The sequence below is a fragment of the Erinaceus europaeus genome, chromosome 18 (assembly GCF_950295315.1).
Source record: "Erinaceus europaeus chromosome 18, mEriEur2.1, whole genome shotgun sequence".
NCBI lineage: Eukaryota > Metazoa > Chordata > Mammalia > Eulipotyphla > Erinaceidae > Erinaceus > Erinaceus europaeus.
In genome coordinates this window covers 43,974,176-43,987,228 of record NC_080179.1, presented here as the reverse complement: position 1 = coordinate 43,987,228, position 13,053 = coordinate 43,974,176, and the positions used below count along the sequence as shown (strand labels likewise).

General features: G+C 48.6%; 1 protein-coding gene across 9 annotated transcripts in view; it reads left to right on the top strand.

Annotated features, from left to right (window-relative positions):
* The window catches only part of GLI2 (GLI family zinc finger 2), a 256,007-nt gene that overhangs the window by 178,195 nt on the left and 64,759 nt on the right, over window positions 1-13,053 (top strand). For 8 of the 9 annotated variants that reach the window (XM_060177971.1, XM_060177974.1, XM_060177975.1 and 5 more), the window contains one exon: window positions 6,989-7,094. In XM_060177971.1, the coding sequence (XP_060033954.1) occupies window positions 6,989-7,094 (106 nt within the window). Of the gene's footprint in view, window positions 1-3,570; window positions 3,593-6,988; window positions 7,095-13,053 lie in introns of those variants that run through there. The other variant, XM_060177977.1, reaches the window with a different exon arrangement.

Genomic DNA, 13,053 nt, shown 5'->3' with positions numbered 1-13,053 from the left:
TGTGCATTTGATGGACTGCGCAGCATCTGATGGATAGCCTCTTAAACAGCTTTTAAAGACCAGTGTCCCTCGGAGTCACATGTAATCACTGGATCCTTACTGACAAGGGCCTCCCGGGAAGCAGTCCTTGGGGGACTTGCCTTCATGAAAGAATGAAAAGCATTTCGTAATTAGCTGTTGGTTGCAGAAAAGGCAGTGCTACCTGCTTGGAGGTACTTGAGATTCTGTGTTCTTAGGGCACGTTCCCCTGCCCACTTGTGATTCTTGTTACCTGGCTCTGCCATAGAACATGTCTTGAGATATGGGAAGCCTCAACCAGCTCAAGAAATTAGTGCCCCATAGGGACCAAATGTCATCATCTCTTGGGGTACCCAGCAGTGTTTTTGCAAGGGAAGCAAGTTCCAGTTCTCAGGGCAGCTCCTATGGGCTACTGAACACAGAGGGAAAGCAGATTCCCAGGTTCCGTGGCGTGTCAGAGCTCCTTGTGTCTTCTCATGGCTGAAGGTTCTTTCTGAGTCCCTTAGTAAGAGCACTGACCTCAGGCTGGGGAAATAACTGCATCTGCTGCAGCACCAATTTGCCTGCCCTAGCCCCAAAGACTACAGGTTCAATTCCTCACACCACCTCATGCCAGAGCTGAGCAGTATTCTAGTTTCTCCCTCCCTCTCTCCTCCCTCTCTCTCTTTTTCTCTCCTTGCCTCTCTCCCTCCCTCTCCCTCTCCCTCTCTGCCTCCCCTCCCCCCTCCCTCACCCCCCTCTCTCTTTTAATTGTCAAATAGAGATACTCAGAAAATCAGTGGAAAGGGTGAGAGAGACCTGCAGAACTGCTTCACCGCTCACAAAGCTTTCCCCCTGCAGGTGGGGACCTGGGGCATGAACCCAGGTCCTTGTGCATGGTAATATGTGCACTCAACCAGGTGCGATACCACCTGGTCCTATCTTCCTCTCTCTCTCTCTCTCTCTCTCTCTCTCTCTCAATATTTAAAATCTAGACAAAAAAAGGGAGGACACTAATGTCGTTTAAGAAGGCCCCACTGTCATGTCCTAACCATCATCCAAAGGCTGGTTTCAAAGACTTAACAGCCAGCTAACATGAAGATCTCAGTATATGAACTGACAATGGCATACACATTCTGTCTACGGTGTGTGTGTGGGGGGGGGGGGGTGCATTCCAGGCTATTCTGTGACATCAAGAGCAGCTTGGGGCTCTCTCACTCTCTAGCTCTCTTCCCCAGCAGCTACTTTGTCAGGGTTTGTCAAGCAACACCTTTTCGGGAAGACCCGCCCATGCCTTTGGTGGGCGTTGTGCATTCGCTGGCCCAGCCAAGGCCCACCTCCTGCCAAGCTTTGTGTGGGAGCAGATCTGATGGCAACTGGCCTGCACCTCAGCCCACCAGACACCAGCCAGCTTGTGGTGTTGGAATTTCCTGTCTGTTTTAATATTCCCCCTCTTTTTTTTATACCCCCACCCCACGTGAGACAGATGCTTTTTAATCGCACGCTGTGGAGTGTCAATACTGTTATTAAGTGCTTCCTTGGGGCGGTGTCTGAGCAGTGTGTGTGGGAGGTGTGTGTGGGGGGGGGCCTGGACACAGCCCATTCATGACTCATTGGGAATGACTGCCACGTGCAGAAGTCCTGGAGGGCTTGTTAGGCGCTAGCAGCAAGACTGTGCTGGACTCCTAGACACTTCATGGCCTCCCAGCCCTGATACTTGGGCAGATGACTCAGGTCCCTCCAGGAAAAAAGTTAGCCATCTGGGGCACGTGTCTGGAGGGCTGATCCTCGCAGCTCCAAGTTTCCATGTAGACTGAGGCCAGCCACCCCATGCAAGGGGAAAGATCCTATCTCCATGCTTCCCCTAGACCCACACTTTGGCTCTTACCACCTGCAGAGACTCACAAGCCCCTCGTCCTCCCAAGTCTGCATTCTCTGTGGGGCAAGGGCTGCTCACAGTCCTGGGGAATGGGGCGGGGAATGGCAGGGGGGCGGTGAGGGCTTGGGGATGTCACGCCCAGGGCTGTGTCCTCAGCCACACTGAGCTTCTCCAGTGAGCTCAACCGACAGCAGAGACACTGTGAGAGCTTCTCTCTCCTGTCTGCTGTGCTGGAACCTGGGTTCAGCTACTCCAGCAGGTGGGGCTCCCAACCGCAAGTCACTTGTTATAAATGCAGATTTCTTTTCTTTACTTTTTTTTCTTCTTCCAGGGTTATTGCTGGGGCTTGGTGCATACACTACAGACCCACTGCTCCTGACAGCCTTTTTTCCCATTTTTTTTAAAATGTGTTTACTTATTATTGGACAGAGACAGAAATTGAGAGGGGAGGGGGAGATAGAGAGGGAAAGAGACAGAGAGACACCTGCAGCCCTACTTCACCACTCATGAAGCTTTCTTCTTGTGGGTGGGAACCAGGGGCTTGAACCTGAAATCCTTGTGCACTGTGATGTGTGCACTTAATCAGGTGTGCCACTGTCTGCCCACTCCTTTTTTTCCAGTTTTGGATAGGACAGAGAGAAATTGAGAGAGGAGGGGGGTGGGGGGAAAGAGAGACTCGAAAGCCCAGAAAATGTCCCCAGCATGTCCCATCTCATCGTAGTCTTCTGTCCACTGAGCTGTGGATAGTCACTTGGGCTCTCCCTGAGAATGGGCAGCATGGTCAAGATACATCGCTTCACCCACAGAGGATCCCTCAGACTCTGACACAGCTGCCTGCACTTGCCTCCATGACCCAGCTCCCAGTCCTTTGACTGAACCCTCTGTATGCGCTCAGCCGTCCTCTCCGGAGTAACTCAGCGCAGTGTCTGTGCAGGCGCACGAACTGCAGCAGGACCGATTCTCTAGTGCCCAAGCGTCCTTCGTCCTAGGCAGACACCTCCCACCCAGGCCTGCCAGCCAAACAGCATTTGGTGTTTACATAGTGCAAGACAGCTCTGGATTGTTGTGTTTTTTTTTTTTTTTGGGGGGGAAGAATGTCCCTCTACCACCCTCAGACCCATGGACTGACTTCACTCAGTGTAAGATCAAAAACAAACGTGCATTCTTTTTTTTTTTTTTTTTTTTTGGTGGTGGGGGTAGGGGGTGGCAGTCCATTAAAAAAAAAAAAAATCCCCATCTTAGCATTTCTTCCTCAGAAACTTGAAAAGAGGACGGTTTCTTTGAAAGCATATGGCGTGGATGTTTCCCCCTCTGCCGGAAGCACATGACTTATTTTGGATTTTTTTTTAACTTAAGAGGGGAAAAAAAAAGCCCACAATGAAAACAATGTGTCGAAGGGTCTCTCAACATGCCACTTGACGGCAGTTTCCATTCTTCATGGTTATTTCTGTGTTCTTTGAAGCTTGCTGACAGCCTCTGAGGAAGTGATGTCTTCTCTTTTACGTTTCAAAAAAAAATTTTTTTTTTGGACCCAGGAGCTTTTGCATACATGACTTTACCAGTCCTGCACTAATTTTTTTCCCATCTTTTTTATTTCAGAGAGAAAGAGGCCAGGCCCAGGTGGTGGTGCACCTGGGTAAGCACTCACATTACAGTGCACAAGGACCCAGGTTCAAGACCCTGGTCCCCACCTGCAGGGGGAAATCCTCATGAGTGGTGAAGCAGGCCTGCAGGTGTTTCTGTGTGTCTTTCCCTCTCTATCTCCCCCCTCTCCTCAATTTCTCTCTGCCTCTATCCAGTAATAAAGAAAGAAATAAGAAAGGTAAAGGGCAAAGAGAGATAGACTGGGGAAGAGATACCGCAGCTCTGCTCCAGCATCTGTGGAACATCCCTCTCGATGTTGTGATGTCACCATTTGGCACATGCTACCAGGTGACCAGTCTCGGCTCTAGATGAAGTCATCCCTGGAGGAAACCTTCATCCTTCAATATAGCTGAGGGTCTCTGAGCAAAGGACACACTTCTGTGGAGCCAGGCAGTGGCACAGCTGGTTGAGTGCACACATTACCATATGCAAGGACCCGGGTTCTAGCCCCCCTCTCGACCTGTGGAGGTCTGCAGGTGTCTGTTTTTCTCTCTCACTGTCTCCCCCTCTTCTCTCAATTTCTCTCTGTCCTATGCAATAAGATAGAAAAGGAGAGAAACAGATGCCAAAAAGAGAGAAAGAGAAAGAAAATGGCCAACCAGGAGCAGAGGATTGGTGGTGCTGGCACCAAGCCCTGGCAATAATCCTGGTGGCAGTAAAAAATCAAAATAAAAAAGAGACGCACCTGAACCTCTGAAAGTCTCTGGCCTGTGAGGACAGCCCTTGCTGGGCTCAGAGGGTCCTGTGATCTCAGGTGAACAAGGGCCAGCCTTCACCCTACAGTGGATCTGGATGAAAGCTAGTCTCAGGGACAGTTGGTGGAGACTCCCTCCCTGCTCTGGTACCTGTCAGTAGACACCCCCCCCCAGGAGCCAGCACTGGCCATCACTGTGGAGACTGCACTGGGCACTGATGTAATGGAGCAGTGTACTGGTCTTGCTCAGAAAATGAAGTTATTTTCGAGAAGGCGTATGGATTGTACTCAGAGATATCTGTGGTGGTTTTTTTTGTTTGTTTTTTATTTATTTTATTTTTTTATTTCCCTTTTGTTGCCCTTGTTGTTTTTTAATTTTTATTATTGTTACAGTTATTATTGTTGTTATTGATGTCATTGTTGTTAGATAGGACAGAGAGAAATGGAAAGAGGAGAGGAAGACAGAGAGGGGGAGAGAAAGATAGACACCTGCAGACCTACTTCACCGCCTGTGAAGGGACTCCCCTGCAGGTGGGGAGCTGGGGGCTTGAACAGGGATCCTTACGCCAGTCTTTGCCCTTTGCGCCACATGTGCTTAACCCGCTGCGCTATTGCCCAACTCCCTTTTTTTTTTTTAAACCTGCAGGGTTATCACTGGGGATTGGAGATTGCATGATGACTTCACTGCTTCTGAATGTCTTAGTCTGTCTCTGTCTCTCTCTCTGTGTCTCTCTCTCTTCTTCTCTCCCTCCCTCCCTCTCCCTCTCTCTCATTCTCTCATTCTCTCTGCCTCTCTCCTCCTCTCTCTCTCTTTCTCTCTGCCTCTCTTTCTCTCTCTAAATAGAGAGGGATGGGAAATGAGAGATGCCTGCAGCATTGCTCCACCACTCCCAAAGCTTCCCCTTGAAGGTAGGAGCCTAGTTCTTCTGCATTAGGTAGCATGCCTGTGCACTCTACCAGGTACATGACCACCTGGCCCTGGCATCTGCAGTCTTGTAAAACAGCATTCTGGACCATCAGGACAGCTCACCTGGATAGAATGCTTGCTCTACCATGTGCATGACCTGGGTTCGAATCCTATCCCCTACTGAGGGAAGTACTGGTGCTGTGGTATCTCTGTCTGTCTTGGTCTCTGACTCTGTCTTTCTATTGGAAAAGATTGTCCTGGAGTGGCAAAACCCCTGTGATGACTAAGTAAATAAACTGATAAAGCCAGCAAGATAACTCTCCTCAGAGGGTGCTGCTTGGTCATGCATTCAACCTAGGTTCCAACCCAACCAACTCCCCACTGCACTAGAGGCAGCTTCAGTGCTACAGTATCTCTCCCTCCTTTCCTCTGTCTCTTTCTTTTTTTCTTTCTGAAAAAGTCAGCCAAGAGGGCTGGGGAGATAGCATAATAGTTATGCAAAAAGACTGATAACTGATGCACAAAAAGTCCCAGGTTCAATCCCCAGTACCACCATGAGCCAGAAGAGCTAAGCAGACCCCTGGAAAATCAAATCAAATCAAATATCACACTCATCATTTTGATCAAAAGCCAGACAGTACGGCTGGGCAGTAGTGCAGCAGGTTAAGCACACATGGCACAAAGCACAAGGACCAGCGTAAAGATCCCGGTTCGAGCCCCCAGACCCCCACCTGCAGAGAAGTCACTTCACAGGTAGTAAAGCAGGTCTGCAGGTGTCTATCTCTTCCCCTCTGTCTGCTCTTCCTCTCTCGATTTCTCTATGTCCTATTCAGCAACAACAACAACAGCTATACTAACATCAGTAACAACAGCAATCACAACAAGGGCAACAAAATGGGGAAAATAGCCTCCAGGAGCAGTGGATTTGTAGTGTAGGCACTGAGCCCCAGTGATAACCTTGGAGGCAAAAAAAAAAAAAAAAAAAAAGTCAGCCAGGAGCAGTGAAACCCTAGTGATGACTACAAACAAACAGACCTTGACAGTGCAAACTCAGTATCTGATTCCACTTGCCCACAGACCTCTGCTGGAAAATTCTCCATGTTGGAGCCCTTTTCTCAGCTTACCTGCTTTTTAAAGAGCCTTTTTTCCCCCCTAAAGCCTGTAATTACGTTTGCCTCCAGGACACTGAGGCTTTTTTTTTTTTAATAAGCAAAGAACATCCTACAATTATCAGGATGATTTGTTGAGGGCAGGCCAAGCACAGACAGGAGGCTGACTCACCTCTGGAAGCGGGAATCACGCCTTGGCCCTCCCAGCGCACGCTGGGGTCAGGGATGAGTCCCGAGAGCGGCGTCTGCTGTGAGCCACCCACCAGGGCCGGGAGGTGGCTCTGTGCGACATAAGCTTCCTGAGCCTGGCTGCAGCCAGGAATGTAGCCTGGCTGCACAGATGGTACTAGGTGAACATTTCCAGCCGGCATGGCTGGGCGTCTGATGCCATAACCCGGGGTAGTTGGAGCCACGGGCAGCCCAGGCCGGGATGGGCAGCAGCCTGTTGTCTCTGTTGGTGCTGATTTGTGGGCCTGGCCTGTAATCTCCTCAGGTTCAAAGAGTGCTGAGCTGCTTGTCTTTGTCAAGAGTGCGGCTGGGGATCTTTTATGTGGAAGATGTCGGAGTCTCGGGCTGACTTTGATTATTTATTCATCCCGCTTCCTGGGTGTGTGATCGCCCAGGCACCCTGGAGCCCCCCGTTCGTCCTGGCTGCCTTGCTCTGAAATTCATGGAGCTTTCAAGCCCTTTGAAAATTGCTTTTTGAGAGAGGGGGACACCTTTTTAAAGTCCTGTGTTTTCTCTCCTCCCCTCCGCAGGGCCGCAGCACCTATTCCCGCCGTTCCACGCTCCCTTACCCATTGACATGAGACACCAGGAGGGAAGGTACCATTACGAGCCTCACTCTGTCCACGGTGTGCACGGGTAAGTTCTGCACTCTGCCCCCTCTGCCTTTTGTATACCCCCCCTCCACCACCTCTCCTGCCAGTCTTTTTCTTTGGCATCCCTAACCTGTGTTATCCTGAGCAGGTAATGCAGACACACACCTGTGCTTGATACCTAAGTACCTAGCTTCTGGCTCCTGGCTCCTGGCTCCTGGCTCCTGGCTCCCAGCTCTCAGCTAAGGGTCTTGCATATCACCACTTCTGGGGTTACAAGCTCTCTCAGTGTGTCAGTAAGAGGCTGAAGGTCAGGACTGTGAGGTGGTGCACCTGGTTGAGTGCACACATCACCATGTACAAGGACCAAGGTTCAAACCCCTCAGTTCCTACCTGCAAGGTGGAAGCTTCATGAGTGGTGAAGTAGTGCTGCAGGTGTCTCTCTCCCTATCTGCCTTGCCCTTCTTAGCTTCTTTCTGTCCTATCAAATAAAAGTAAGAAAACAATAAAGAAAAAAATGGCTGCCAGTAGAGGTGCATTTGTCATGCAGGCACCAAACCACAGTGATAACCCTGGTGTCAACTCAGAGAAAGAAAGAGAAGAGAGAGAAGGGGAGAGAGAGAGAGAGAGAGAGAAAGGACTCTTTACACACCCAAGCTTTGGAAAGCACCCCTCCTGCCAGGTCACAAGTCCCCACATACCTTGGTTATAGGTCGTCCCTTAATCCGTACAATTCCTTTCCACACTCTCAAGGGTCTCAGGTTGGTGATGAAGCCACAGGCTCACCTTGCTGATAATGACACATTCAGAGTTGTAGTTTGAGACCTCTTTCCACTCCCACTTGGAGACCCAGGGGCAGAAGGGTAGGATGCCCATGGGGTATCATTCACCCAACCCACCCCCTGCTTCAGTCTCCCCTGCAGCTTCAAAGTCCATAAGTTCTTTGTCACCTTCTTTGGTCTCTGGGACTCAGGACTGGGTCTCTTGCCCCCTTCTCCATAGCAGCCCTGAATCTTCCAGAACAGAGGTGGAGAGTCTGCCCACCTGCCACTCATCTACTCACAACTGCCTTGGGGTTGGGACCTGTTGGCATCCTGGCAGCCATTTGATGGGCCATGAGTTCTTTTAGCCTTCTGCCCACCTCCAGACAACTTCTAGAGTGTACCTACAGGTGAAGACTGGGGGCTTGAACCTGGATCCTTGTGCATTGCAGCATGTGTTCCCAACCAGGTGTGCCATACCTGGCCCCTGCCTCTCTCTTTCAGATGCTAAGCTGTGGACAGCAGGGTCCTTGGACACTGCTTTCTTTCCATGACACAGGGCCTAGTGCATTTTTATTAGTGACTTAATATTGATTTAATTTACAAAATTATGAGATATTAATGGTATAATTCTGCACCGTTCCCACCACCAGAGTTCTGTATCCCCAGTCCTTCCACTGGAAGCTGCAGTAGTTCTCCTAAGGTTGCAGATATGGGTCAGTTATTATTTCTACAACTATCTGTCTACATTTGTATATATTTGCCCATTTTCCCCTATGGTACTGTCTTCTCTTCCTTTCCAAGTCACACATATACCTATTACTACGTCCAAATGTCCTTTTCCCTCTTTTCTCTCCGGTTCCTGATGGAGTTAAAGTTCAGAGCCCTCTGGTTATCTTCCCCTGTCATTTCTCCTTTACTGGGAGTATGGACTAAAATCCTTTTGGGGTACAGAAGGTTGGAGTTCAGATAGAGTGACAGAAAGGAAGAAACACCACAGCACCAAAGCTGCCCCTGGTGCCATGACTCTCCCATTTGCTACTGGAATTCTGCCTTACTCTCCAGCCCCCGTTCCTTCTTGAAAACACATGTGTTCCTTCACTAGGGATTCCCCTCATCTCTGTACCAGTCCCAGGCCTAGATAATCAGAGACAATGAGGTGTATCAAATGCCCACCGGGTAGCACTGCTGCAGGGCCTTATCACAGAACAAAGGGCCTTTGGTGCCATCCCTCTTTGTCTAGCACAGACCTGTGAGCCAGGATGCCACCCCAGAGTCACCTCCAGCTTTTGCTCTGGGTGGAGAGCAGGTGATGGCCTCTCTGTCGACCCACTTCCTTCCTGTCTCATGAGGGGCTGTTGTGGGCACAGCGCCTGCAAGAGCAATCAAACGATGATATGTCAGAGGGCCTGGCAGACCAGCGGGTCACGGAGATGGCCTGCCCACTCCCTGGTCTGACTGGCCCCCCTGAACTTGCTAGCTGGAGGGTGATGTTGTGGTTTCTCATTGCTGTTGTAACAAATCACTCCAAATCTAGCAACTTCAAACAATACACACTTTTATTTTATTTTATTTTATTGCCACCAGCATTTTTGCTGGGACTCAGTGCCTACACAATGAATCCACCACTCCCAGTGATTTTTTTTAACCTTTTTTTTCTTTTTCTTTGTGATAGAGACAGAGAAATTGAGAGAGGAGGGGAAGGTAGAGTGGGAGAGAGAAAGAGAGACACCTGCAACACTGCTTCTCTGCTTGTGAAACTTCACCCCCTGCAGATGGGGGGGGGGCAGGGGTTTGAACCCAGGCCCTTGTGCATGGTAATATGTATCCTGTACTAAGTGTACCATCACCTGGTCCCCCACATTTACTTTAAAATAGGGCTGGAGGCCAGATTTCTGAAATGAATCGTTTGTGTCTAAAACTATGCTATCGACAGGGCTGGTTGCTTCAGGGGGACTCCTGCATCCTGCCCCAGCTCTTATCCATTGCCCTGTGCTCCCATCATCTCCTGCCTCTTCTGTCTGTGACTGCCCACAGGGCCACCCAGATTAGCCAGGATAGGTATCCTGCCTTGCTACCCTGAACTCAGTCCCATCTGCAGAGCCTACCTGTGGAAGGCATTGCGTGCTCCAGGAGCAGGGCATAGACATCTATGGGGGTGATTGCTCAGCTCACGTGACATGACCAAGCCCCACTGGCAGGACTGGGATCCGTGCTCAGTTGGGTGCAATAAAGATGTCAGTCGTGTGCAGGGCCTGCCGTGGGCCAGTTGGAAATGCAGAGTCTCAGATCCAGGCCCAGACTTGCCCAGTCAGAGGCTCTGACCCACCCCAACCCCCACTCCCCTGCCCCCCGCCAGATAAGCCAGGGGAACCTTCACTTCATGTGCATTGACATCCCTGGAACCACTATGTCAGTTCTTTTTGTGTTAATTTTTTATTAGTGATTCAATAATAATTAACAAGATTGTCAGATAACAGGGTACAGTTCCATATAGTTCCCAGCACCAGAGTTCTGTCTACCCCATCCCTCTGGGAGTATGGACCAAAATTCTTTTATTTTTATTAATGATTTATTATTGATTTACAAAATTATGAGATAACGTGAATATAACTCCATACCATTCCCACCACCAAAATTTTGTGTCACCATTCTTTCCATTGGGAACTACAGCAGTTGTCCCAAGGTTACAGATATAAGTTGACTATTATTTCTATAGCTATCTATATCTCCTGTTGTATATATTTGCCAAGCTTTCCTCTGGCCCTGCCTCTATTCTCTTTTTCTTTTTTAAATTTAATTTACTTGTAAAATAAAAAATAGAAAATATCAACAGAACCATAGAATAAAAGGGAGGAAATTCCACTCATTTCCCACCACCAGAGTTCCATATTCCATCCCCTCCACTGGAAGCTTTCCTACTCTTAATCTCTGGGAGCATGGGCACAGGGTCATTATGGGGTGCAGAAGGTGGAAGGGCTGCCTTCTGTAATTGCTTCTCCCATGGACATGGGCATTGGCAGGTTGATCTATACTCCCAGCCTGCCCCCATCTTTCCCTGCTGGGGCAAGGCTCTGAAGAGGTGGGGCTTCAGGGTACACAGGTGAGGTCGTCTGTCTGGGGGAGTCAAGTTGGCATCATGGTAGCATCTGCAACTTGGTGTTTGGAACGTGTATTCCTTTGCTTCCTCCTTTCTTGTGAGGTTCAGGACTTCTTGTAAGGCGGGGTTGATTGTGGTAAATTCTTTGAGTTCTTGAATATTTGATAAAACCTTTATTTCTCCCTCCTATTTGAAGGATAATTTTGCAAGATGCGAGATTCATGGCTGGAATTCCCTCTCTGTTAGAACTTTGAATGTGTCATTCCACTCTCTCCTTGCCTCTAAAGCTTGTAAAGAGAAATCTGATGAAAGTCTTATAGCTCTGCCTTTGTATGTAACTTCTTTCCTTTCCCTAGCAGCCAGCAAAATTTTTTCCTTATCGTTGACTTTTGATAGTCTTACAATAACGTGCCTGGTGTTGGTCTCTTTGTATTTATAAATCTGGATGATCGTTCTGCCTCTTGAATGAGAATGTTCTGATGGTTTCCTAAGTGAGCGAAGTTCTCAGCTAAAATTGCTCTGAAAATGGACTCTGAGCCTTTGGCCTTGTCCTCCTCCTCAGATATACCTATCACTCTTATATTCGATCTTTTCATGGAGTCTGCAATTTCACAGAGAGTTGCTTCAGTCTTTCCAAACCATTCCTCTCCCTCATCTTTGAATTGAAAGAGTGGACTGACTGTATCTTCTAGATTGGAGATTATTTCTTCTGAATGTGTGAGTCTACTTCCTAAGCCTTCTACCTGGGCATGGATTTCAGTGAGGGTGTCTTTTACTCCCTGGAGTTCTGACTGAAGTTCTTTCAAGATTTGAGAATTCTCTGTTACAAGTTCCTCTCTCTTGTGTTTTAATTCCATAGTAACATGCTCTTTTAATTTTTGCTTAAATTCTTGGAGAGTCCTCATAATGAGCTTTCTGTAGTCCATCTCTGAGAGTCCCTCTAAATCTGTAATTCCTTGGATTCCTCTGTTTCATTTCTGTCTGGCTGATACAGCATAGCTGGCTATTAGTTCTGTTTCTCTGCTTGCACTTTTTTTTTTTTTGCGCTGGTTATTGATGGCCAGCAGGTGGTGTTGTTGTGATCTCTAGGTTTCTCTTGTTTGTATGATCTGTGGCTGGTGGGATGTGGTGGTTGTTTTGGGCTGTCTTGTGGTCATAAAGGCCCTGTTTTATGTTGTGTCCTTGCCTTGAATTCAGAAGGCTAAAGCCCCCCTGAGTCAAAGACTGAGAGGTTTTAAGTCCCTGTCACTTTTCTTCCGGCACTAGGAACAATGCTCCTTGCTTGCTGCACTTAAAGTGAAATTACCAAAATGTCACAGCTCCCATGCCACCCAGAGCTCTGATTTGACTTTCCTGTTCTTCAACCCGTGCCCGCACCCCTTTTTGCTCCAACCGCACTCGAGCACCCACCTGAGGCTGCAGAACTTTCAGCTATAAATTATGACTTCAGTTGGGTCTCTTGTATTTATTTATTGTCTTGGGGGGAGAGGTGATTTGGTCCCAGTTATTCCATGGTCACGCCTCCCGGAAGTCCCCAAAATTCTTTATGGGGTGCCAAATGTGGGAGTTCTGGCTTCTGTGATTGCTTCTCTGCTGGACATGGGTGTTGGCAGGTGGATCCATACCCCCAGCCTGTTTCTATCTTTCCCTGGTGGGGCAGGACTCTGGGGAGGTGGAGTTCTAAGACACATTGGTGAGGTCATCTGTCCAAGAAGGTCAGGATGGCATCATGGAAGTATCTGCAGCTTGGTGGCTGAACGGTGTTATGATATAAAGCCAAGACCTCTTGTGAGCACCTCCAGGACCTTGCCCTTACTGTCGAACAGCGATTTTAGGCACTGCCCTACTCTCCGAATGAAGGCTGGGTCAGCCTACTCTGCCACTCGAGGAAGACTGGTCCTGAAACAAATGCAGCCTAGAATGTTCCTAGCTGTGACCATGCGAGCTCAAACTGACAGACTCAGAGGTCACTCGGGCTCCTGTGCTAACTAGGAATAGACATGAATGTTAGGTCAGATAGATGGGATTAACAGTTAATGATATTTATATACTTTTCCCGTATTTGAGAGCTACTTTCTGCCCTAATCCAACTTTTTAGGCCTATTCCCAATTCTGAAACCATCTCCCCAGACAAAACTTTTAGT